Source organism: Gavia stellata, chromosome 2 (genome assembly GCF_030936135.1).
Source record: "Gavia stellata isolate bGavSte3 chromosome 2, bGavSte3.hap2, whole genome shotgun sequence".
In the NCBI taxonomy this organism is placed as follows: Eukaryota; Metazoa; Chordata; class Aves; order Gaviiformes; family Gaviidae; genus Gavia; species Gavia stellata.
In genome coordinates, this window is record NC_082595.1 from 51,070,131 (window position 1) to 51,097,141 (window position 27,011).

Genomic DNA, 27,011 nt, shown 5'->3' on the forward strand with positions numbered 1-27,011 from the left:
TGCCCTCAGATGACACAGTTATGGAGTCTGCAAGTCATTCTAATGTCTGATAAGAACTTAGAGCCAGCTAGTGAGTAGGTCTAAAAATTGGTGCCTTCTTCCTCCCGGTGTTTTCTGATCTTCCCAAGTTTGCTTGCTTCGCCCTTTACAAATACTGAGAAGTGTCCCATCAAATGAAAACTCTTCAGTCCTCCATGTGAACAGCATATCAGTCCAAGGCCTGTTCTCTGGAACTTGAGATCTGCAGCCAAATTTGTTGACTTAATCAAAATATGGTCTTTACCACCCAATCCATTAGCTGACTTTCCTCTGCAGTCATGAGGATTCATTGTCATAACACTGCCCCCCTTCTCCTGTTTGAATTGGGCTATTTTGGCTGCAACGTGTTTTGATCTTGCAGTATATGGGGGCAGGGGGCCCGGGGTCATACTTTTGCTTTTTTTTGTTTTTTCTTTTTTTTTGCAGAAAGCTATGGACAACCTGGTTTATATTATGTAAGCTCCAAGATGACATCCATTTCTGCAAGATATGCCAAGAACAGTTATTCCCCCCAGTGATGAAGCAGTTGATATAGAGTCACACTACATTTCTGCTCTGTTGAAGCCAGCAATGGGAGCTAGCAATGCACATTTAATGGGACTTGAGCTCATTTGTACAAGGAAAGAAAAATGTTAACATCTGCAGTGCAATTACTCTCACTCGTATGTCTGATACACAGGATATACAGTAATTTAAATGAAAAAAAAAACCCTTCCTCTGTCTAGCATAACCTTCTTCCGCAAAAGTTTTTTTGATTCCTTGGACCCCAGTAACTCAGTCTTCCCAGTGCTCTCATCTCTGAAAATTGTAGTAGGAGTGTTAGCTAATTACAAGAATGTGAAGTATTTCATAAAAAGCTTAAGAAAGCCCATTCTTTTCCAGGTGGTTTGCCTCGATTTCTACTGTCCCGGGGCCATATTTCCTTAGAAAACGTACACTGAGCAAAAGAGATCTTTGCACCTCCCTAAACAACTTACTTTGAACAGCAGTACATCATTCCTTTCTCCAGTGTAAAGAGGCTAGGTACAGTTTTAAACCTAGTTACAGCACTGTAACAAAGAGTAGAATTCAAATTCTGTAGTGGACCGTGCCATCTTATGCAGCCAGCAGGTACAAGATTTAAAAGCAAATTCATCGTCCTCAAGCAGCACACTTTCTGCCACCCAGAAATACAAAGCTCCGGTATAGATGCAGGATGGCAAAGGTAAGGCCTCCAGCACAGAGCTATGAAAAGACATACGGAGGCTGGTGCTGCATTGCGGTTTTGCCAGAGCGCCGTGAACGCACAGTCTCGTATCATCTAGACTGACTTTCAGCCATGCATATGTGCCTTACGGACATGACCAAAGGGCGCTTCCACTGTCTTCTAATCAGGGGGAGATCAGTCAGGAGCTTTGGGATGACTCAAAATTTTTCCATCCCACTGTATTTGGTTTATTTCAGCAGAAAAACTAAAAATAGAAAGGACTAAACCTGCAATAAAGGACGACACAAATTTAACACATGGTGTGGCTGAGGAGGAATACAATAATTTGCAATGGCATCCTCTAAAATCTGTTGCCAGGCTTCCATAATTATTGCAAGTTTGTCCGTGGTCTCCATAGCAGCCTTTCCTGAGGCTTAAGGCCGGTGTGGTGACTCATAGCGGTTCAGCGAGGGACTCAACTCGATTCCAAGGGAGTCTGAGTCACAGGATGCCAAACCTGGACAGGTTTCCTGTAATATAGAGGTTCCCAAACTATGGTAGACTACCGCTCATGGAACACAAGCTACCTCAGTGTGGTGCTCCAATGCCTCCCAGACACTGCCGCAGGGTGTACGAGGGTGAGCAGATGTTGCTGCTGCTGCCACTAGCAATAGTGGTACCCGAACAAAAATATATGGAAACTTCTGCTTTAGTAAGTTGCTGGGCTCACACTAACTCTGTCCCTGAACTCCTCAGAAGGGTAAAACCAGTTTACCATAGCACAGCAGTAGAAGAGCCGAGCATAGCCCTCGCTGTCAGCCTGGGATGGTTTCCTGACCTCATTAGTGGTGCCGCCGCAGGCACAGAGTGTGTGACCTTGCCATAGGAGAGGTCCGTCACAGTGCTGTCACCCCTGAGCATCCACTCCAGAGTGGTACAATGAGCAACTCGTCCTGACACAGGTGCTTCCTCAGCAACAGGCTTGAGCTTTGCAGCAGATCTTGGAAGAAGGGAGGTCAGAAACGAGATCTTTCCTCCCAGCTGAGTGCCCTAACCACAGGGCCACAGATTTAGGCTTTTTTTTACATTCCTTTTTGCCTTCTGGTTCCCAAGAATCTCATTTTCCTGGAAAAGTGGGTGCCCTCCCATGCAGCACAGGGGGAGCTCCTCCCAGCATGCCGAACCTGGTTTATAACCTTGTATTTAAAGGGATAATTTTGTACTTTGAATCTCCTCAGACCAAGGAAAGGCAGAAGCCCAGGCCACCTACTTGCCGGATGAGACAGGGCAGCCTCTTGCAGGTGCTGTTCGTGGACAGCTGTTGTGCACTGGGCTGGACACAGTGGTTGGATGCTGGATGTGTCGAGAACAGATTTGCCGGAACAGGTCCATCTCAAATACAGGCAGTTAGATATTGCTTCATTTTCTTTTTAAAACGCAGTGGATCCTGAGGTAAATAAGAGCAAGAAATCTGTAATACGTTGGTCAAGTTTATTACTTCACAGTTACCGAGAGGGGAAGCAGACGGCAATATAAATCCATACCACCTGAATACCTCTAGAGGCAAAACCCCGTGTGCATTTTTTCAGCAGCAAAACCATCTTGAGATGTCCTCTGCCCCACTGCTCATTCCTACCCCACCATCAAAGAGCCATCAGCTTCTCAGGTATGTTAAGGTTCAGCTGCCCAAAATAATTTCATGACCCATTTCATTCCTTCAGTAACCAGCCCACCCCATCACTTCACTTACCCCACAGTTAGACAGACCATGCCTAAATCAGATGTCACCTGTTGCCCTCCAGGCCCTTTTTCCTTTCTTTCTGACCATAACAGTCACAAGGACTAGATTAGCTCTGTCCACCCTGGAACAATCTCTAACATCTGTGAAGGCTCCTACCACCCTCTTCCTCAGCTATCCTTTCCTTAACATAAGCAAACATTATTGCTTAGGAGATGGAGACTGGTCAGCACCTTTCCTGTATTGGTGGGCACCAACTGCAGCCTACGGCATCTCCTGGTGCCTTCCCTGAGAATGCCGGCTGACACAAGACACTGCTATGACACATCCGGACCGATAACCTTTAGTCTGCCCCTCCACTGTCTCTTTTACCTTCAAGAAGGCCAGACTATACAACAGCCGACATTAAGAAGCAGTTACATTGAATAATGCTAACAGTCACGCCACAACAGCATTGCTATGACAGCTTCCAACTTCACCTACCGAGAATGCTCAGTGGCGCTCTGATACCATACATTCAGCTGAAACAGAAAATATTTATATCCAAATAGACAAAACTGTAGGTTTTTTGCAGAATTATGAGTTTAATGATGGCTGTAGCATGCTCCTTGGGGCCCATGAGGCTTCAAAAACACAACCCAGTAACAGCCATCCTGGGTATCCAGTGGCTGGCGATACCCATGACTAGCACCAGCATTTATTCACAATGCTGACACCACCATTACAAATGTTTCTAAAAAGCAAAGATGAAGAAATAAAAGAAGCAAAACTATTTACACTAAGATTAAATCAGGATAGCTCACTTCCTTGTCAAGTTGACTTGTCAATTCACGGCAAAGCCACATCCCAAACCCCTCTCAGCCTCTACCCTCTCTTGATGCCCACAATAGCTTTCACAGCCACTCTCCCTTGAAAAATCCTCCCTAGGTCAAACCAGCAGTCATCTGCTTGAAGCTGACCCTGTTCCATCTTTACCCAGGAGCTAGGCTAGCCCTACCTCTTAACTGAAACTGCCATTGCTTCACTTTCTGAAAATGTTAACATCTCAGTCATTTGCATTCAGGAGACAGTACCAGTTCTAAAAAAACTTAAGAACGTCTTGACCATCTTTCTTCCTACCTTTCCCTTCCAAGAATGAATGTAACTTCAACATTCCAGTTGGAGAAGTTATCTTCAACCCAAAGAGCAGGGATTGAAGCAACCCCTTCCCCACCTCCCCCCAAAAATGTGAAATAGTGCTCTGTATCTGCACGAGTATTTAACTAGCCAGTAGCACTTGGTACAGAAAGGGTCATGAACAGCATACTTCTGATGTTTTTATTGGTCATAGGCAATGTTACAAAGCAGTTACACTGAATAATGCTGTCACAGTCATATCATAATGTGAGGTTGCTACAACACATTTAAATTTCACACAGTGAAACTACTTTAGGGGAAAAAAAAAAAATCATGCTTGTAACACAAGACCAAGAAAATACATTTGGTTCAAAGAAAAAAACGGTTCCAGGATTTCAGCCTGCTCAAACTGAAGTGAATGGAAAAGCTTCCACTGACTTCAGCAGGCTTTGAATCCAGCCTCCAACATCCCCTGACCAAGCTCTAAGGTAAAATGCCTCTCTGCTCAGTCACAGGCTCTTCATTCTTCTAACATACTTGTGCGTGATGTATTTTTTCCTTTTTAAATGAGAAGAACATAAACATGTATAAAGTTTGGCATAGTCAATTACAAAACAGGCATTTTTGGCTCATCAGCTTTAGCGAGAGTGGGAGAATTACAAAGGTGATAGCATGTGTACTGGAAAAGGAGGGAGGTCCTACACTCCTGAGTGCCTGTAGCAGCTGTTTGTGTAGCCTGAGAGCTTCCAAGAAAGCTCATTACATGCTTCTTCAGAATTTGCATCTGGCAGTGTCTGCATTCAAGATGGGTAACTTACGTGAGCTTGAATTTGGATGATGTAGCACTAACAGCTACCAATGCAGCTAGGATCTGGTTGTTTCCTGCCAACAGACAAGTGAATGGCCTGCGGGCATTTACTGTAGTGATGAGATGTGCCGTTAGAGAAGATCATCTTACCATTCTAACTAAGGCAACAATCTTAGTGCAAAACTACTTTTTCTTGACAAAACCAGGATTTCAAATCCACAGCTGACAAAATCATGTACCAAATTGAGAAAGACATCTTTTCTTCAAGAAAGCAAAATCTTTTCATCAAATCTACGTTTAATTTGAAGTAAGATAATTATTTCTGGGAGCTCAGAGATCTTCCTGAAATAATCCTTCTGACTTGAAGGTGACTTGATGAATCCTATTCCTGCTTACTCTGAGGATGCATACACAACATGCGAATTGTGCCTCGAATTCTCCTTCAGTGTTGGAGACACCAGAGGGCACCAACATACTAAGGTTTCCCAGCTAACAGAACTCCTTTAGCCAGGCATCTTTTCCGTGTTGGGGAAGTTTTCAGTTACCAGTCCTACTAACTTCAGTACAGCTTCTTGCACCATAACACTGCATTATTTTACAAGACCCAAAGCTCAGAATGTAATTCATGCTTCAAGGAAAACTGGAGTGAGAGGTGCTGTTGTTTATATTTCAATGGTCACCAAGAATGTAGCAATTTCCCAGAACTGTAGTTGCTAATTATCTATATTTTTGAAGGAGAATATTGATCATAACCCATGCTTTATAAACTTCTCCCACTCCAGTGCATATAAAAGATAACATTTTTTTCATGTCTCAGACTATGATGATCAAATGCTGTTAGCATTTAATAATGGACATGGTTCCACCACATTCAAGTGGGCATGACAGGAGCTGCCATCCTGTGTTACATACATAGTCCATCAGGAGTCCCTGAGATATAAATAAGGCACCCACTCTCCTCCCTACTGGCATTTTGGTCAAGAGTTCTCAATAAATGTACCAGCTTATTTTTAAAAAAGTTTTCATTAAAAACAGTCTATTTACAAATCAGTTGTGAAATGGATAACAATGTTCCATAGGAAAAAAAAATTAGACTGTTTCAAAGGTTGGTAAATATGTTTTTAGCTGTAAAATCTCAGATACTGGCTGTTTTCTGTCTTGATAGAAGCTGAGCCCAGTAAGTAATTCTATATCTCTGACGCGAGCTGTATGAAACTTCATTCTCTCTTCAACCCACATGGACTCAGACTTGCCTTCCTATTGGGACAGAGGAGGAACAAAAGGGTTTGTAAAACATCTTTTTATTTTTCCTCACATACATTCAATCAATTAGTAAAAGACATTTTGATGTTTTATAAAGACAGAAAGCAGTAACTGTTGGCAAGCATTTATCAAACAGAAAGCACTGGTTTATAAATAGTTATAAGCTTGCCTGAATTTAGTACTTGCTGTTACTTCCTCAAGTATACAGAACTTGTAGCTGCACCAGTGGAAGTTGGTGACAATGGGGAATGGCAGGTGAGGTCCAGCATCTATCCACCATCTCTGATAAAACTATTTCTGAGAGCTGTGCCTGACTTGGGCAGTGACTTCTGTAACTCTTGTAGGATAGGTCTACACACTTTCCATGCTTTGTTCTGGCTTATATGGAGCATAGCTACATGCATTCCCATCACAGTGCCAAGGTACCTGAACTAAAAGCAACCAATGCTCTTCAGGAACATCTGTGTCTTCTCCTTTTGGGTACGCATTTGGCCTAGCACTGACCTTTCTTTGTCAATGACTCATCTTCTCCTACAAGCTCTTCCACCCTTCTCAGCCGCTGACTGGATATTTGCACTACACCGCTAGCTGTACATTTCACTCTTTGAACAGAGAGCTTCTATTTTCACATTTGAGCATATATACAGACTTCGACATAATTCTGTTTACAAAAGTATTGTCTTCTCTCTCAAGATGATCATGATAGACTGTACCATTTTTACACTCTCTACAGTCTTTAACTAGTTAATCACCAACATCCAAGCAAAACAAACTCAAGCCTGCCTTCATATGTTTATGGGGACTGAATAGACTACTTACGGCACAGCTTTCACTGTTGTCTTCTCTGTGAGGTACAATGAAAGACAAGGCATCTAGAGACCCTTCACACTCCAGAGGAGTTTCAGAAGTATTTTTACAACTAGTCAGCACAATAAAGAAGTGAGTTGGAACTGGAATTTCTGAATTACTGGGGTGTCTGAAACATAAAAGATCTTTCTGTAAATCCATCAAATCATACTTGCACAAAGAACAAATGACAGCAATCAACTATATTCTAGCATATCAATTTTGGCAATCCACCTATTTAGCCCGAAGAAAGCTTAGGCCTGGAAGGAAAATTCTAGATTACTCTTTTACAAATCAAATTTGCCTTGTAAGCTGATCTAAGTAACAAGTTTGATGAGGTATAACAACAAACTGATTTATCATAAAAATGTGCAAGAATCCAGAGTAGATGGAGAGTTCAGCCTGAGCCCAGAAAACCATCCGCCAGCTGGCTTGAACCAATTTTGCAAACTGGTGTATTTGTGCTCGCAAATTTGCAGCAGAACGCTGCCAGCTCAGGCAGTGTCAACCATGACACCAGGGATAAGCTACTGCCTCGTCCACTCCTACAGGCAATGTCATAAGATTTCAGGCTAGCGGACATTCTTCCGCGTGCAACAGCTTCTCTTACACTTCACCTTCAGGTTTTAGGATGACATGTTTTGAGGGTGCATTTTCCTTTGTGCTTGTTGCTTACTTCTTAGCTTTACAATTCTGTATCCGTTTAGGGCCATTTAACTGTCTCTCTGAACTGATATAACCTGCCAAGGGCCCATCTCCACAAGATGCTTTCCTTGATAACAAGGATCATAATTACTTTTTGACCACTAATGGAGAAAAGAAACAAAGGATTAGAATGTGAAAGGTTCCCACCTTTTCACCTTTTCTGGGGTATCATAGAGCCCATCAGAATCATAGTCAAACACAGGACCGCTGACTACATTGACACCGCTCCTAGCTGCAGCATATTCAGGTAGCAGGTATTGATGGAAGTAGTTCCATAACACTGAAACACAGTAATTGAAGTGGGAAACATGATCTCCAAGGTAGAAGTTGTTAAAACAACTCTACAGAGTTTTCAGTGGAATATAAACAGACATAATAAGCTAGGAAAATAATAAATTATACAGCTGTTCACAGTTTTTAAAGGGTGCAGCAGCATGCACTACAGTATTTCCTGGCATTGTGGTTTCACAGTCACCCTAACCACAAACCTGACTGAGGCATAGTGATGCTGCTCCCTTGAGGCCTTGGGTTTCTTTCCTTGGAAACCAAATATAGAGAAGCTAGAGCAGGGAAGGTGAGAGAAGACCATGTCTGCTCGTGTCTTGTCCCACTATCAAGTTGGCCTGACTAGCTTGTACGCCCACACCTATGAGCTGGGAAGTATCTTACCAATATGACAGTTTTGGTTACAGTTAAGAGTTGACCACTATTCCATTACAAAACAGGACACCTCTTTTGTCCAGAGGAAGTGCCACAGTTATCCTTTTCACCAGGAATATGCTTAATCTCCCTCAGTCAACAGTCTCATATTCCCTCTCACCCAGGTTTTCATATCTTTTCTACTAGAGACATGATTATTTTCCTGTTTCCTTAGTGATTAAGACCCTAGATTCCTGCCTGGAAACTCATGTGAGTTTAGGAGACATTCCTAAACTGGAAATGAATTTAACTCACATAATTATATATGATATCTGGGTTCTCTAGAAGATATTCAGTATAAAACCTTCTTTAGGTAGGTAGAAAAACACAACCAAAAATGTCACACATTAAATGGAAACACTTATGCTATGTTCCCATGTAATGAGCCAGTTGATTACGAATCAAACTCACGATGGTGGGCCTTTTTCACAAGAGTGATAATCCTACTTCAAGGAACTTTTCATTGAGGTAAGAGAAGCCCACAGTCGAGGGAGGTCTTATTTTACAGAGACAGCTGAACCAGGGATCATTTGCATGCTTTGGAAGCAAGCAAAAAAATCAGCAGTCTTTCTTATATTCAACTGTGCACACAAAATATGCATACAAATAAAATACCTTTAAATGCAGGATACATTGGTACAATGTTGCTGGTAAGCAAGGCATCATAGTGAGGATTCTTTGCATCTGTCATAAAATCTAAAACAGAAAAGCAATTAATTACTTGGATTTGTTACTTTAAACTTGCATTTTCATGCTTCTAAGGACTGGTGTAATAACATTAAAGTGGAGCTGACCTAACTTCACTTTCCAAAGCTGATGTGGGTCTAAGTGCTAACTTCAGCACATGTTGGATCCCATCCAAAATAAATAATCCTATAAGCAGCAGCAGTAACTGCACTTGTCAGATATACAGTGGACAAATTTTTGTGAGATTTAAAAATATCAGAACAGACTTCTGAATTGTGGGGAAGGGAATAAAATTCACTTTATGAGTGTCAGACCAACTTGTTCTGGCTGCAGAATCTAGGCATAGAAATAGGAGCTCTATTGGAACTTTGCAAATTACACTTGACATGGATGTTTAAATAACCTGCTACTGGGTACTTTATACAGCAAGGTCAACGTAAAATGCTTCCAAATCAGGTCAGCAACACTTCACAAACAATTTAACCATTTGTAAACAGCTAAGTATTTTGTAATATGTTTGAGAATTAGAGCTACGTTCTTCAGACCAATGCTGAATTGCTTTACTAAAGACCACATATGGTACACAACAGTGTATTTCAAATAGAAAATAAACTTACCAAGGCAGGTTTCTTACTTAATGAAACATCCCTAAATTTACTTTGGATAGTTCCAACTAACACCTGTCATACAAAGTGAATTTGCAACTTACTAGCTTGCCAGACTTGACTCAAGGTTTACATGTTCCTTCTAGTTTCTTCTATGAGATACCACTTTAGAAACCTGACAAATTCCAATGCTTTCAGGAAGTACTAAATGACCTTGGACAACCCACCAACTGCTGAAGTGCCTAAAATCATAGAATGGTTTGGGTTGGAAGGGACCTTAAAGATCATCTAGATCCAACCCCCCATGCCATGGGCAGGGACACCTTGCACTAGACCAGGTTGCTCAAAGCCCCATCCAACCTGGCCTTGAACACTTTCAGGATTGGGGCATCCACAACTTCTCTGGGCAACCTGTTCCAGTGCCTCACCACCCTCATGATGAAGAATTTCTTCCTAATAGCTAATCTAAATCTACCTTCTTTCAGCTTAAAGCCATTACCCCTTGTCCTATCACTACGTGCCCTTGTAAAAAGTCTCTCTCCAGCTTTCTTGTAAGCCCCCTTCAGGTACTGGAAGGCTGCTGTAAGGTCTCCCTGGAGCCTTCTCTTCTCCAGGCTGAACAACCCCAACTCTCAGCCTGTCTTCATAGGAGAGGTGCTCCAACCCTCTGATCATCTTCATGACCCTCCTCTGGACTCGCTCCAACAGGTCCATGTTCTTCTTGTGTTGGAGACCACAGAGCTGAACGCAGTTTTCCAGGCAGAATCTCACAAGAGCAGAGTAGAAGGGGAGAATCACCACCTCCCTCAACCTGCTGGTCATGCTGCTTTTGATGCAGCCCAGGATACGGATGGCTTTCTGGGCTGCAAGCGCACAATTGCCGGCTCACATTGAGCTTGTCATCAACCAAAACCCCCAAATCCTTTTCCTGAGGGCTGCTCTCAATCCATTCTCTGCCCAGCCTCTATTTGTGCTTGGGATTGCCCTGACCCATGCGCAGGACCTTGCACTTGGCCTTGTTGAACTTCATGAGGTTCGCATGGGCCAACCTCTCAAGGTCCCTCTGGACGGCATCCCTTCCCTCCAGCGTGTAGACTGCACCACATAGCTTGGTGTCATCAGCAAACTTGCTGAAGGTGCACTCAATCCCATTGTCCATGTCACCGACAAAGATGTGAAACAGCGCCAGTCCCAATAACGACCCCTGAGGAATGCCACTCATTCATTGTTGTTGAGTACCTCAGCCTTCTCCATATTCTGGGTAACCAGGTCTCCTGTTTCCTTGTGGAGAGGGCCCGTATTTTCCCTAGTCTTTCTTTTATCACCAACGTACACACAGAAGTTTGTCTTGTTGCCCTTGACATACCTGGCCAGATTTAAGTCTATCAGGGCTTTAGCTTTCCTAACCTGATCCCTGACTGCTCAAGCAATTTCTCTATATTCCTCCCAGCCTACCTGTCCTTGCTTCCACCCTCTGTAGGCTTCCTTTTTGTGTTTGTGTTTGTCCAGGAGCTCCTTGTTCCTCCATGCAGGCCTCCTGGTGTTTTTGTCTGAATTCCTCTTTGCTGGGGTGCATCACTCCTGAGCTTGGAGGAGGAAATCCTTGAATATTAACTAGCTTTCTTGGCCCCTCTTCCCTCCAGGGCTTTATCCCATGGTACTCCACCAAGCAGATCCCTGAAGAGGCCAAAGTCTGCTCTCTGAAGTTCAGGGTAGTGAGCTTGCTGTGCACCCTCATTGATGCCTTACGGATCTTGAACGCCACCATTTCATGGTCACTGCAGCCAGGTCTGCCCTTGAGCTTCACATTCCCCACCAGCCCCTCCTTGTTGGTGAGAACAAGGTGCAGCATAGCACCTCTCCTTGTTGGCTCCTCTATCACTTGGAGAAGGAAATTATCATCAATGCATTCCAGGAACCTCCTGGATTGCTTATGCCCTTCTGTGTTGTCCCTCCAACAGATATTGGGGTGGTTGAAGTCCCCCATGAGGACCAGGGCTTGTCAACATGAGGCTGCTCCTATCTGTCTATAAAGAGCCTCATCCACTTGGTCTTCCTGGAGAGGTGGCCTGTAGCAGACCCCCACTATAATGTCACCTGTCCCTGCCCTCGGGTTGACTCCTCATCCATCCCCAGGCAGAGCTCCATGCACTCCTGTATTGGGTTTGCGTGGCAAGGTTTTGGTAGCAGGGGGGCTACAGGGGTGGCTTCTGTGAGAAACTGCTAGAAGATTCCCCCATGTCCAATAGAGCCAATGCCAGCCAGCTCCAAGATGGACCCGCCACTGGCCAAGGCAGAGCCCATCAGCAATGGTAGTAGTGCCTCTGGAATAACATATTTAAGAAAGGGAAAAAAAACCTGTGCAACGGCAGCCAAAGAGAGGGCTGAGAATATGTGAGAGAAACAACTCTGCAGACACCAAGGTCAGTAAAGAAGGAGGGGAAGGAGGTGCTCCAAGCGCCAGAGAAGTTTCCCCTGCAGCCTGTGGTGAAGGCCAAGGTGAGGCAGGCTGTCCCCTTGCAGCCCATGGAGGGCCCCACACCAGAGCAGGTGGATGCCTGAAGGAGGCTGTGACCCCGTGAGAAGCTCACGCTGGAGCAGGTTCCGGGCAGGACCTGTGGACCCGTGGAGAGAGAAGCCCACGCTGAAACAGGTTTGCTGGCAGAATCCACGGGAAGTAGATCCGGGGAACTACAGGCCTGTCAGCCTGACCTCGGTGCCAGGGAAGATTATGGAGAGGTTCATCTTGAGGGCGCTCACAGGGCACGTGCAGGATAACCAAGGGATCAGGCCCAGCCAGCACAGGTTCATGAAGGGCAGGTCCTGCTTGACCAACCTGATCTCCTTCTATGACCAGGTGACCTGCCTAGTGGGTGAGGGAAAGGCTCTGGATGTTGTCTACCTGGACTTCAGCAAAGCCTTTGACACTGTCTCCCACAGTATTCTCCTGGAGAAGCTGGCGACTCGTGGCTCAGACAGGTGCACTCTTCACTGAGTAAAAAAACTGGCTAGATGGCCGAGCCCAGAGAGTCGTGGTGAATGGAGCAAAATCCAGTTGGCAGCTGGTCACAAGTGGAGACCCCCTCAGTTTTGGGACCAGTCTTGTTTAGTATCTTCATTGATGATCTGGATGAGGGGATTGAGTGCACCCTCAGCAAGTTTGCAGACGACACCATGTTGGGCGGGAGTGTTGATCTGCTTGAGGGTCGGAAGGCTCTGCAGAGGGATCTGGACAGGCTGGATCCATGGGCCCAGACCAATTGTATGAGGTTCAACAAGGCCAAGTGCCGGGTCCTGCACTTGGGTCACAACAACCCCATGCAACGCTACAGGCTTGGGGACGAGTGGCTGGAAAGCTGCCCTGCAGAAAAGGACCTAGGGGTGTTGACTGGCAGCCGGCTGAATATGAGCCAGCAGTGTGCCCAGGTGGCCCAGAAGGCCAACGGCATCCTGGCCTGTATCAGAAACAGTGCAGTCAGCAGGAGCAGGGAGGTGGTTGTGCCCCTGTACTTGGCGCTGGTGAGGCCGCACCTCCAATGCTGTGTTCAGTTTTGGGCCCCTCACTACAAGAAGGACATTGAGGTGCTGGAGCGTGTCCAGAGAAGGGTGACAAAGCTGGTGAGGGGTCTGGAGCACAAGTCTTATGAGGAGTGGTTGAGAGAGCTGGGGTTGTTTAGCCTGGAGAAGAGGAGGCTGAGAGGAGACCTCATCGCTCTCTACAATTACCTGAAAGGGGGTTGCGGAGAGGTGGGTGTTGGTCTCTTCTCCCAAGTGAAGAGTGACAGCACAAGAGGAAATGGCCTCAAGTTGCGCCAGGGGAGGTTTAGGCTGGATATTAGGAAAAATTTCTTTATGAGAGGGTGGTGAAGCATTGGAACAGGCTGCCCAGGGAGGTGGTGGAGTCACCATCACTGGAGGTGTTCAAGGAACATGTGGACGAGGCATTGTGGGACATGGTTTAATGGGCATGGTGGTGTTAGTTGATGGTTGGACTTGATGATCTTACAGGTCTTTTCCAGCCTTAATGATTCTGTGAGTCTATGACTTGTGACCCGGTGGGGGACCCACACTGGAACAGTCTGTTCCTGAAGGACTGCACCCTGTGGAAAGGACCCATGCTGGAGCAGTTCATGAAGAACCGTAGCCCCTGGGAAGGACTCACGTTAGAGAAGTTCGTGGAGAACTGTCTCCTGTGGGAGGGACCCCACGCTGGAGCAGGGGAAGAGTGTGAGGAGGAAGGAGTGGCAGAAACAATGTGTGATGAACTGACCGCAACCCCCATTCCCCATCCCCCTGTGCCACTCGGGGAGAGGATGTAGAGGAAACCGGGAGTGAAGTTGAGCCCCGGAAGAAGGGAGGGGTGGGGTGAAGGTGTTTTTAAGATTTGATTTTATTTCTCATTATCCTACTCTGATTTTGATTAGTAATAAATTAAACTAATTTTCCCCAAGTCAAGGCTGTTTTGCCCGTGACAGTAATGGTGAGTGATCTCCCTGTCCTTATCTCGACCCATGAACCTTTTGTTTTATTTTCTCTCTGCTGTCCAGCTGAGGAAGGGGAGTGATAGAGCAGCTTTGGTGAGCACCTGGCATCCAGCCAGGGTCAACCCAATACAACTCCAGCTGGTCACTGACATAGAAGGTGACACCCCCTCCTCATCTCCCCTGCCTGTCCTTCCTAACAAACCTGTATCCTTCCATTCCAACACTCCAGTCATAGCAGCCATCCCACCACATCTCCATGATGCCAGTAAGATCTCAGCCCTGCAGGTGTGCACACATCTAACTCCTCTTGTTTATTCCCCATGCTACCTGTGTTTGCATAGAGGCATTTAATGTCAAATAAAAACAAAATGTTCTTCTCTCACATGCTGAAGTGAACTGCAACAATTCAGCAACTACTGTTTCATACTCTGATTAGTTATCAAGAACATCTATAAAATACTACACCTACTACATTACAAATTATTTAAATCAGATATGCTGTACAATGAAGGCAATGTACTTACTTGGAGGAGAAAGGAATCCGTAAGTTAGGTGAGGATGATTCTTGTAAAACAAACATGTCTGATTATGATTAGAAGAAATACGAACATCCTTGTGTAAACAGCTGGAGGTATCTTCTGTAGCAGAAACCCATTTGTCCTATTGAACAAGAAAAGTATCATTGGTAAAACGGTTAGCTGACTTACAATAATTCTCTCAGTGTGGGGGACTGCAGAACTCTAAATATTCAGCTGCAACTGCCTTTAACGGTGTGAAGGTACTCAACTAAGATGCAAGAATTATTCCTCTTTTGTCAGTGGAAAACAAGCCCTCCCGTCCATTTCATATGTTTTGGAAATAAAGTGAACAGAACTGCAGCATTTTAGTTGAGTTGAGAATAACATCTTCCAAAAGAGAACCTAAAAGGTGCCCACTAAAGATAACCTGATCCTCTGTGAATGTACTTGTTCATTCGGGCTAGGAATCAGAGGCAGCCAGATACGTTGTTAGCCATCTCTCTCCACTGGGCCCCTTGTTACAGTAACTGGTTGCTTCATGCCACTAACCTCAAAATATTTAGGATCAAGCAAACCTTGTCAGAGTTTTGTTAAATTTAATTATAACAGTCATTATTTAACACCTACGATTCCCAGATAATCAAATTAAAAAGCATCCTCTACTGCCTCAATTCCTTTTAAGCATCATGTGGCTTCTAAATTTTCTCTGAACCGGAAAGGCCAACTTGAAAAAAACTTTCATTCACAAGATCAGTGCTCTGCATGAACATGTGCATCTTAGCATAGGGTTCAGGACGGCAAAGACCAGATTTGTCTCCACCACATCTTTTTTTCCCCCAATCAGGATGACCTTCTGAGAGAAGGATTGGATCAAGGCATGAAGAGTTCAACATAGTTCAGAAATTATTTTTTCAAAAGGATCCCGCCACATTACAAACACTGCTTTAAGACCACAAAACCTGTGTTGAGACCAGACTTTAAGGACAGCACTGGCAGACTGCTATAGCAGACCTACACTGACAAGCAGTAAGCCAGTGCAGACTCATAGGGCTTCTATATCAATAGCAATGGGCTCCTCACTTCCTGGTGGATCTGCTTGCTCTGGAGGCAAAACTGCAGCTTTCTCTGAGAAACAGGAAAGCGTCACAGGATCACTACAGTTGGAAAAGACCTGTAAGATCATCAAGTCCAACAATCAATCAACACCACCATGCCCATTAAACCATGTCCCACAATGCCACATCTGCACGTTCCTTGGACGCCTCCAGTGATGGTGACTCCACCACTTCCCTGGGCAGCTTGTTCCAGTGTTTCACCACTCTCTCAGTAAAGAAATTTTTCCTAATATCCAGCCTGTCAAAGCCAATCCTTATTAATATAGAAGAATGAAGAAAAGCTCATACAAAATTCCCCTCTTTATCTCATGTGGTTCTATACTTAGTTCCCTGGGAGATAATATCGTGAGCAGATCTAAGAAGTGTTCAAGAATAACCAACATTCAAGCTTTTTACCTTTCAAGGTTGCTTCTAACCTTTCTTCATATACTTACATCTTTGTTAACAGTGTACGCACTCCACAGGGACATCCTGTAGTCCTTGCTGTATCCACTAACATAGCGGTAATGGTAAAGGAGGCAGTAATTATGTCTCTTCTGCAGAACCCTGGGTCGTCCGTAGGGCAAGGTAATTTTCTCTATCTTCTTAACTGCAGCAGAAATGGTGCTTGTTACATTTCAGTCAATACTGGTTGTTAAGCATCTTCCTCTTCTACACACCTAAGGTCGCCCCAATTTCCAGTTGCCAAACAGAGAAGTCACAGTAATGGAACAAAAAAAATTTTCATTCTTATAATCAAAGGTACAGTTTCTGTGCTAAGGCAATAAATTAAATGACAAAGACAGCATAAAGCAGTCATTTAACCCATACTGTAAAAATTAAGTTTATATTTAAACCAAAACATTTTGCTATTTAAAACAGGAGATAGATCTAAGCTGCAAAGTTCATGTCTTTGTTGATTTTGTGTTTCAATTTAAGTATATAATGTGGGATCTGCTTCTGTGTAACATTGAGATGGGACAGTAACCAATTATGGTGATTTGAAATCTGCTGAGGGGACTATTTTAGTAGAAACCATGAAGTCATATGTAAAAGTGACATTTAAAGGACTAAGAAATAGAGATCTAAATAAATGATATAGTGAAGTACTCGCTGGGTTTCCAGATGCGTGAGGACTTGCTTTATAATGAGTGTGATAGTCACAAAACCTTCTTTCTCCCCCTCTCTCACGGACCACATCTCTTTACAAAGTTTGTATACAGAGAAAGATATCTCCAAATGTTTTATGTATGATACTGCACAAGGTTTTTGGCAGACCCTTGCCTAAGGCATTGCCTGTTTATTGGCCAACTACTGCATCCAGTGGAAGAGTGAAGACTTTCCTTTAAAACTGTATCAGAAAGAAGCTATGTGGGATCATCAGAGGGTAAGTCATTAGACAGAAGCTGAAAAGTAAAGCAGAGTTAGCAACAGAATTACTTTAGATTCAATACCATTTATCTTACAGAAAAAACAATGAAGTAACAAAACAGTCATAAGAAACACATGCTCTGGTAACCATTTACTGCAGTCAAATGTGAACAAAAAGTTTTAGTTTTTAACCCCTAAGGTAGACTTCAATTTCATCAAAACATTGAATATTTACATTTTTGCCAACTGGAAACAAACAAAAATAAGGTTTTCAAGTTTTGAGTTCTCTGAACTGAGAAAACTGAGGAAAAACTAGCACACCATGGAAATATTTTAAAAGAACAAAAATATTACTTTGCTATTGAAAATGCAAGTATTTTCAATCATTACATGACCAGAATTATAAAGAAGGCATCAAAGTATATTTGCCATTAAATAGGTCACTACCATCCACAAATTATGCAGAACTACAATTTGAAGGCAACCATTTTAAACAGGGAAAGAAATTGAGCAATGAATGCTGCAGGTTTTTTTCCACAGTAACTCCACAACACAAAAAAATGTCAAGATTGTAACATTTATTTCTCCACCCATGTGGGAAAAGGCAAACGATTCACATTTTTTTCATAAAACTGAAAATGCAGTTAATATTTTGTTATTCTTACAGGCTGTCCAGTTATGACAATCAATGAGAGAATATGCAAACTGAGGTAACTAACAAACTCTAAACAGTCTTAAGGACCATCTAGGCTGGTTACTAGAATTCTTTCATCTGTGATAATGCTTTTTACATCTAATTAATAAGTGCTTAATTCATACAATGTATAAGGAAATTCCTGTTATTAAAACCAGAGCTAAGCCAAGTTTCACTGATAATCCAAGCCAAAATCCTACTGTTTCAAAAATGTAGGTTTAGAGCCTTAGGTTCCTGTTTCTACAAAACAGAAATGAAATAGGTTACATGCCTGGCCTTGCCATATTTCTTCAAAGCTGGGTTCAGCAAGGCATTCTGGCATCCACCTACACATTAGCAGAGTCTGTTTCAGTGAAACTACTTACATGCTTGGGGAAAGCACACCGTATCGTACTAACTGGATTTCATTTTGTTGCTCTCATGAGCATTACAATACTGAAAGAGTTATCTTAAAAGGATTCTTGGACATATTTTAAAAAGACACCCTGTCGTTAGTGGAAAAGATTCAAGAAAGCTCTATCCGCTCTCTGTGCCATGACAAACTACACAAACCAACAGAAGCCTTACCCTGCCTGTAACTGGCATTTAAGTCCAGTTCTTAATAGTGAGCTACAGTCAGGTGTCACCAAATACAGAGTTTATTTGCATGAGAAAAAAGGTTTCATGAACACACACAAGGCAAGGTCTCTATCAGCCTATTTCTCTTTCTGACAGCCTAATCATCTTTATTTCATCTTTTAAGGTATTAGCACCAAGGGCTACATTCCATTTTGACTTACAGTCTTCATGATTTACTTATTGTCTTACCTGCTTCATGCTCAAAATAGTTTATTTTGTTTTATGAGTCATGAGCACATTTACAGCCTTGCAAACTGCAGCTCAAACATGGCATGTATATGTCCAAAGAATGGAAATAAAGCATAAGTAGAACAAGCAATAGCTTAAGACCATGTAACAACCTGACCACATAAAACAGCCCTTATGCTTCATTAAAAGCATGCTGCCATTGTGATGTTGGTATTTGCAGGGATTTCTTATCAGATACTTCCCCATACACTGCTTTTGCTTCCCATTCTGGAATGCTCATTACTTCAGCGCTAGAAAATTCAAAAATATCAGATAATACATGTGCCACAAAGACACATGTATAAGGATACACATTTATTTGAGAACAAATGGTTCAGCAGGACTGTATTTGAAAACCTCAGAACTATAGTCCCAGCGAGTATTTCAAAGAATTTTTACCTCATGTACTTAAGATTTGCTCAGAAGTTTAGACATCAAACATTTTATAATAATTCTTACATTTTTGTTATAAATTTATATTACTATCTAAAGTTCTTACCTTCTGTTTCAGTGAGATTTAAACGCTGATGAAAATCCCTTATTGGCAAGCCCTATAATTATAAAGCAAAACCAGTGAGATTCTACTAAGTGTTCTAACAAAGTATATTATGAGCCACTTCTACACTTAAAGTACTGAATGTAATGTCTGTCTTGGAAGTTATCCCTATACAGAACTCACTGACATCTACCGGAGAGGGGATACAGAGAATTTGCATAAACAAATTGTTTTTGCCACAAGCAAATCTACAGCCTTGAAAACCACAGTCCAAACACACAACATTCACAGAAGGGAAATCTCAACATAATTAAGTGAAGCAAGCAAGAACTGAATGCTTTCCCCATCAAAGCTTGCTTCTGTGGTGTCTTCCAGGCTCTTCAGAGCCGAATATGAGTTTACATAAGCAAACTGCAAAAATGAATATACAAATATAGGCTAGTACCCACTAACCTCAAGCAAGATTTGATTTTGAAACCAATAGCAGGGGACTGCAAAACTAGCGGGTAAACATAAACACTGGAGAAACCAGAGTTTCACTCTTTAAATACAACACAGACATCTGCCTCCACAAATTTAACCATTTCAGTATTTACCCCTGTCCTGCAGGAGCAGCCAAGGCTCACTGAAAAGGCTCTTTGTCCCACCACAGAGCATTCAGAAGGATGGCTTGTTTCTTTGGGATGGTGGGGGGTGTAAACAGGGCTCCTTAAAAGATGATTTAGGCGTCCATGAGTTCCATTGTTTGGGGCTGGTTTCAAATCAAGCAAATCTATGAAAGAATTCAAGTGATATTAACAGGATGAGAGACTGTAAAACACTGCTGCTCACCCACTCACAAGTATGGGTGAGTCGATAAAGCTGCACTGCTTGCTGCTCATAACACCCAAAAGGGAAAGCAATGTAACCCCTTTAAAGGAAGCACACATGTTGTTAGCTAGGGCTCAGGATGGTATTAGTCTGCTTGTAAAGAGGGACAGAACAAGCGCAAAAAATGACAGAGGCTTACCTCTGAGGGGAAGTGAGCTTGCAGCATCCGAACTTGCAGTGGGGGACAGAATGGTAATCTCAAACACATGAAGCTAGTGACTACATAACATTAAAGCTTTGGGGGAAAATTCTGGGGGCTTTTTGGTTTGTTTGGGGTTTTTTTGTTTTTTGGTTTTTTTTTTTTAATTATCTGGAAATACATAAGCTTCAGTTAATAAGCCTCGATAAATGGTAAAGCCATAAAAGAACCTAGACAGAACATAGGTTCTGCTTGTCACTTAGGTCTACAATGTTAAGCTTCAAAATTCTCAAAGTAGTCTAGCCACAAAAACACCTCTACCCCACAAACACCTAAAACTCTGCCATTAAGGTAACGCAAACAACTAAAAGCTGCCTACCACCAATGCTCAGAGACACTTCAGACATCTTCAAAATACTGCATAGATCAAGCCCTATTTCATGCTTAATCCTTGCTAGCATTCACAGATTTGTTGTTCTTCCACTTAACTCATACTGAATTTGTGAAATAAGATGTTTTCAAAACATAGCAGATGATGAGACACACTTGTATCCAAAAGCTTACTGTCTAGATCACTCACCTAGAGCACAAGAGTTAGAGCGGAACTTCCCTTCCTACATGGGGAACCAAACACATTTCTCCCTGTACTATGCCACTCAGATATGTTAGTATCATTCCCTGCAGATGAAGCTGTTTTGCTTTGAAAGAACAAAACAACCTTTCCAATCCTAGCAGTTCCTGCTTCAATCAATACATCACACAAAGCAGTGAAAAACCAAATCAGAACCAGTCCCAGAACTCAGGTCCCCACTTCAACAGCTAAATTACTTTGTTACGTTGCTATTATTTTAAGTGGAGTATCCAGGAATTCACAACACCCCAGAAATCCAAGTCTGGCAATTTGAACGCCTTGGAAAACATGAGTTGAAAATTTCCAATTCAGACAAGACAATATAGTTGTAATATAGTTGTACGTATCTGGTGCTTTAAATGCTGAGATGTTGGACAAATGGAAGACAGTATCACTTCTCTGGCTGCACTTTGCAAGAAGGTGCAGTCAGGCACCTCCATAAGAAACCCTACAGCCCCAAACGAAAAGTGAAAAGGCGGCGCCTAAGCCCTGGGCAAGGAAAAGGTTGAGTAAGTCACCTCACTTCATTTTCTATCTGGAAGTTAATGTGCTGGCTTTTGCACATCCTATTCTTCCAATTCTTTCTTTCCATACAGGATGGAGGAAATCTAGACCTCAATGACTGCACTTAAAACATCTGATCTGCCACTGAACTTGCTTCACTGAGATACCAGTAAGGACTCTACCCCTCCCACGCAGCATACAGAACAGATCAGGGGGGCAGAAGGTGGTTCAAGATCAACCATCACGTGAGAAGACAGCAAAGCGTACAAGGCTGTGAGAGGTACTTCCTGACAATAGGCTGTTTACTATTCCAGCAAAGCATTTAAACACATGGTTTAAATGTGGTATACCTGAATATCGCCACTGATCTCAAGCACGTGCACTGCTCCCTTTAAGTGTTTTCTGGATCAAACCCTTTGGTAATACTTTGTCTCTCACAGATGCAGGTATCAGAGCAAGTATAGATCCTGGCAAGAGAGAGAAGTAGGCAGGAAATAATGGAAAACAGGTGAAGACCTCAAGGGGAATAAATGAACAGAAAGTGGTAGAACTAGTGATAGGCTTTTGGAAAAACCATAAAATACAGAACAAAGGAGAAGGGACAAAGGAACAAGGAGTCACAGTAGCATTATGTTTGCAAGGGGAGGGGGGGACAGGGGAAGGAGGGCCGCAAGGTGTCTAACTTTCAGAAAGAAACACCACTTCACTGGTGCACTGTACTGTACAGTGTCAGAAAATAAAGTGAAGAATATCTGTGTATGGAGTGTGCTGTCTGCGATCCTGTGATACAGAAGCAGACTGCATGGAACAGAAATCAATCATGAATTCTAGAGTGACACCATAGAAATGTGAGAAATGGGAAACCTGACTACTGTAGAGACAACTAGCTCTAGAGCAAGACTCCAAAGCCATGGGACTACAGATGAACAAGACAGTTGCAGTCCATCAAAAGACCAAAAAAAGTATTTGAAATACCTGCTGTATTAGACATTGAGAATGCACAGGGAAACATCCAAATCTAGTATTAAAAGATACAATACGTAAATTGAACAAGTGACACATACAATGATGAATTTGGGAGAAGGTTTATTATATGAATAAAGTAAACAAAAATTTGAAAAAATCTAAATTTTATCTGAAGTAAAAACCTACTTATATCAAGTAACTACAATTAAAGATATGGTAGAGGAAAACAACAAATAAGGAAACACATGACAAAATACAGGGAATTTTTTAAGCGCATAAAAAGCAGAGGGGATGACTGACTCAGGCTTTCTGGAAATTAGCTGCCCGGCAGCTGCACCCATACCCATTACTCTGCTTGTTATTTATTGTTCTGCCTAAATAAGGTCACCTGAGCGATTAATCTGATAAAGCCTCTAGTTAGATATGAGAGAGAAACATCCCCCCTTCTTGATGGTAGAGAGATTGTGAAGTAGTCAGTTTTAGTAACAGTGAGTCAAAGGACCAGCTCTGGCACAGCCAGAGGAACACACAGAGTGACCAGTGGAAAGGAGAGATAGAAGGTGGCCTGACAAGTAGGTCCTAAACAGCAGTTAGTCATTTAGAAGCTGGACCTTTCTCAGTAAAAACAAACAGCTTTTTATTAGTGAAAAACCAGCAGCAAGTCTTAAGGACAAATATAAGGACGCTTACAAATCTGTTATTAGAAGATTCATAATGCCCAAAAGATATTCTATTTTACTGAAAATAGATCAGTTGTACTTACCACACATTAAATTATATACTTCAATGTTTTCAAATGGATCAACTCGAGTACGAAACTTGAATCCTGGTCCAAAACCAATAAAGATAGCCTAGGATTTACAGAGAACAGTAAAATGGAACTCTGTTTAAGACAAGTTGAAGTGGAAAATATCTTCAAACTCAGAGAGCATTTTCTTCCAAGAACTTAATCTTTACTTAACCAACATAGTATGGATCAAGTCAAAAGCATGCTTTTTATTGAAAAAAGGTAAACGTATAAGAATAATTTTAAAAAGTAGTAAAACGTATTAGGAAGCCTGATTCTGTCTCATTGTTGCCTTTAAAAAGCTGCCATCAGCCATTTATGAATTTCCTTGCTCTTCTCTGCTTTTGAAGAAGTTAAATTCATTCTGTTAAATGCTTTAAGAGATTTAATGGAAACGTTGAGCCAAAATAACCATCGCATTTCATGCCCTGTAAACAATTTGGAAGCTTTTAACTTAAGGCTATAACAACATCTGTTGGTAGCAACGTTTTAAATGGTTTAAGCAATGGCAAGATCCTAGGCTTCTACACCTGGTTTGCAGCTGTTCTTTCTTCTTCTTGCACCACTTCCTGAGCTGTACTGGCACAAGCTATTGTGTCGCTATACAGTGGACCTGATCCAGGAACACAGCTAGCTCAAAAAACTTTCTTCTTTCCTGCTGGCTCTTTTCCTTCTGGTTCAGTTTCCCGACCTAGTTAACTCTGCAGCCATGCAAAGCTTACAGTAGCACAGAGCAGGGTTTGCTGCAGGACTAAGAACAAAGACAAGGGCAGCAAATGCTTAAACTCAACTGCTGCCAAAAAGATTGTTTTTAAACTTGCCCTGAGATGTTCAGCTTATTTTTAATTAAGTGAAATAGATTGCACTCATCTGTGGGATCAAGATACTGAATGAGCGATGGATGCTTTGCACTCTATAGAATCTTCCTGGGTAAGATCTCAAAGCTCTTTGCAAACAATGCAATTGTCTCAGATTTCATAGCTGTGTGGCAAAAATAGAGGCTAAAAACTCAACTCTAACTTCTTTCTTGTGATTAAAGCATAAGGCAGGCTGTCATTCTATAACTATTGATACTAAAATCTGTAGGCTAATAATTTACCTAACAAGCCTAGTTTGAACCAGATGAGGCAGGAACATGCTACCTCCTTTCTGTTGAGCTAGTTAATTAAACAGTATGAAATTTATGCTGCTATAATGTTAGCCACAAAAGGATAAGTAATATCTGTTTTAAGACCAATTAGGAATGCTATGAACTGACAATCCCAAATCTGGCAAAAAGTTTGAATAGAGTCAACCTACTGAAAAAAATATACACAGTCGAACTGTAAGAGAGAAAGAATATACTAAGCTGGCACTGGCATCACGTGGCTTTGCTGGTTGTAACCCTTTACTAGGTACCCTATCAACAGGTTTTCCCTTGTCAAATCGGGGAAGAAGAATAGGCCTGGAAGAGTAAACGGATACAAAATTAATACAGGTTTTGGCTAACAGTTTTTAAAAAACGGTTTGATGCCAACATTACATAATTCTACAAGACATGAAAAATAAGGCTTTTAAGAGAAATCTGTGCTTTATATGGACTACATAGGTCTTTTCATAAAACTTGTTTTCAATAAATTTTTTGAATACAGGGTTCTCTCTTTACAGATGTGTTTACACATATTCACTATAATAGTACTGGGTACGTCACAACTGTTAGTGGATTTTATCCTGAAAATAGCTTTTTGAAATGAATAGTATTGCCTTTTGTTTTATTGATACCAGAAACTAAAGCAGAGGACAGGTTAAGTGACTTCCCCAAATTAGAAGGAGCTGATCAAGGACCTGATTTCATGTTTCCCTATGATCCCTTCCCATTTCTCATTAAAGAGAAGAATTCAGAGACTTTCTTTATTTCAAACATGACTGTCACGCTCTCTCCTGAACAGAGTACCTCAAAACAGTGATACATAGTCTATCACGACACAGTAGAATTAGAGTTGGGACATCATTTAGTCAACTTCAGCAAAAGACAGAATCAAAAGTAATTATATTATTTCTCAAAGATGCTTGTCTGACCAGTCATTAGGTAATTCCTGTGGTGGAAGCTCCACAGACTTCCAGAGCAAACTTTTTTTAATCATTAATGAGTACAACAAAGTTTTCCAATAACCAAATCAACTCTTCCTTATTGCATTGCCTGTTACTTCTGTTCTTAGGCAATCTAGAAACCAAAGAATGGACTAGCCTTACAGACCAGGGGACTGGCTGGCTAGGGAACAACTTTGCTTGCAAGGTTCTGGGTGACATAGTGGACAGCGAGCCAAACATGAGCCAGCAGTACACCCTGGCAGCAAAGAAGGCCAACAGCATGCCATGCTGTATAAACAGAAGCTCACCCAGCAGGTTGAGGGAAGGGGTTATCCCTCTCTACTTAGCATTTCTTTAAGCCACAATGGGATACTGCACCTCCAAAATAAGAATTACATCAATAAACAACCATTGCAAATTCAGTGGAGGGCTCCCAAGGTCATTGGGGACTGAAGTTCTTGCCTTGCGAAGAGGAACAGGGCTTGTTCAGCATGGAGAAGAGACTGCTTCAGGTGGACCTAACAGCAGTCCCCCAGTACCCACAAGGAGGTCATCAAGGAGATAGAGCCATGCTCTTCAGTGCTCACATAGTAGGAGGCAGAGACACACCAGGCATAAATTGAAACAAGAAAGGTTCTGGCTAGCTATGACTAAACACACTTACACCATGAGGACAGTCAGGCAGTGGAATGGGTTGGTTAGAAGTTGTGGAGCCTCTGCCCTTGGCAGTTTCAAAGACATGTCTGCATAAAGCCCTAAGTAACCTGGTCTGATCTCACAGCTGACCCTGTTTTGAGTTGGAGATAGGACTAGAGACCTCCCAAGGTTCCTTCCAATCTGAATTCTATTAAGATCTACAATAACTGTATTTGAGGATTCTATAAGTTTTCTCTTTTCCTGCTTTTAATGTTACGACAAAACAACTTGGAACAACTTTATACTCTTACCAGCACAGTGAAATCTCTGCGGTAAGTCCTGTTGGGTTTTTGCCCAACTCTTACGACAACGGAATCCCACTGTGGATTACCCAGCACGTCACAATAGCAATCATACAAATTCTTGATTCCTTTAATTGCAGATGAAATAGTGCCACAGATCTTAAAAAACAAAATCTCAACACCCAGCAAAGACAACATTCAGAAACAGAAGGAGCTAAAAATAAGAGCTCACATAAGTTTAAGTCTCACCTGCATACTAGGGAAGCGATTGTCTGAGCCATGGAATCCACCTATGCAGCTTTTAATCTCAAGCGGTTTCCTATTAAAGATTCACAGTTTATATAACTTACACTTTACAAATCATATCAATATAAAACACATTCAGTGATGTATTGTTTACTTGTCTATTTAAAGATTTTTAGAGGCTTGTTCGTAGGGAATAGAAAGTCTTTAAGTTCTGGAAGAGAATGCCTCTAAAATCAGAATGCTAGTTTTCTGTGCAAATGTTATCCCTTTGGAATTCTCAAGCGTCCATCAGAGTCATTTAAAGTAAAATACCAGATGACATATGAACAAAATGTTTGCTCTCAGGATAACACGTTTTCACATCACTGTCATTTGGCTAACAGAACTTTACAGTACTTTATACAAGTAGTTTCTTAAGATTGTTTGGTTTTTTAATAAAAAAAACTGTAATGTAATTTAGAGCATTCAGCTGGGCATCTTACAGTCTAATAAAAACAAATCTCCAACATATGCCAGGTCCCTACATAAGTGTGCACAGTTCTAGTAACCCATACTTGATTTGCAGGACTGGCACATGTTTGCGGTATTATACAACAGGACTTACTGGATACATGGACTGAACAACTCTTTCTTGATGAAAGCCCTGGAGTATCAGAGAGGTGTTC

The 27,011-nt window shown here is 42.1% G+C and overlaps 1 protein-coding gene across 1 annotated transcript in view; it reads right to left on the reverse strand.

Annotated features, from left to right (window-relative positions):
* Positions 1 to 4,266: 4,266 nt before the first annotated feature.
* The window catches only part of ENPP1 (ectonucleotide pyrophosphatase/phosphodiesterase 1), a 62,526-nt gene continuing 39,781 nt past the window's right edge, over positions 4,267 to 27,011 (reverse strand). Inside the window, exons 16-25 of the mRNA XM_059835481.1 lie at positions 26,350 to 26,419; positions 23,069 to 23,156; positions 19,792 to 19,967; positions 19,199 to 19,250; positions 16,244 to 16,398; positions 14,701 to 14,836; positions 9,016 to 9,096; positions 7,849 to 7,981; positions 6,970 to 7,126; positions 4,267 to 6,144 (exon numbers count right to left, since the gene is read on the reverse strand). Coding sequence (XP_059691464.1) covers positions 5,977 to 6,144; positions 6,970 to 7,126; positions 7,849 to 7,981; positions 9,016 to 9,096; positions 14,701 to 14,836; positions 16,244 to 16,398; positions 19,199 to 19,250; positions 19,792 to 19,967; positions 23,069 to 23,156; positions 26,350 to 26,419 — 1,216 coding nt within the window. The 3' untranslated portion in view covers positions 4,267 to 5,976. The remainder of the gene's footprint in view (positions 6,145 to 6,969; positions 7,127 to 7,848; positions 7,982 to 9,015; positions 9,097 to 14,700; positions 14,837 to 16,243; positions 16,399 to 19,198; positions 19,251 to 19,791; positions 19,968 to 23,068; positions 23,157 to 26,349; positions 26,420 to 27,011) is intronic.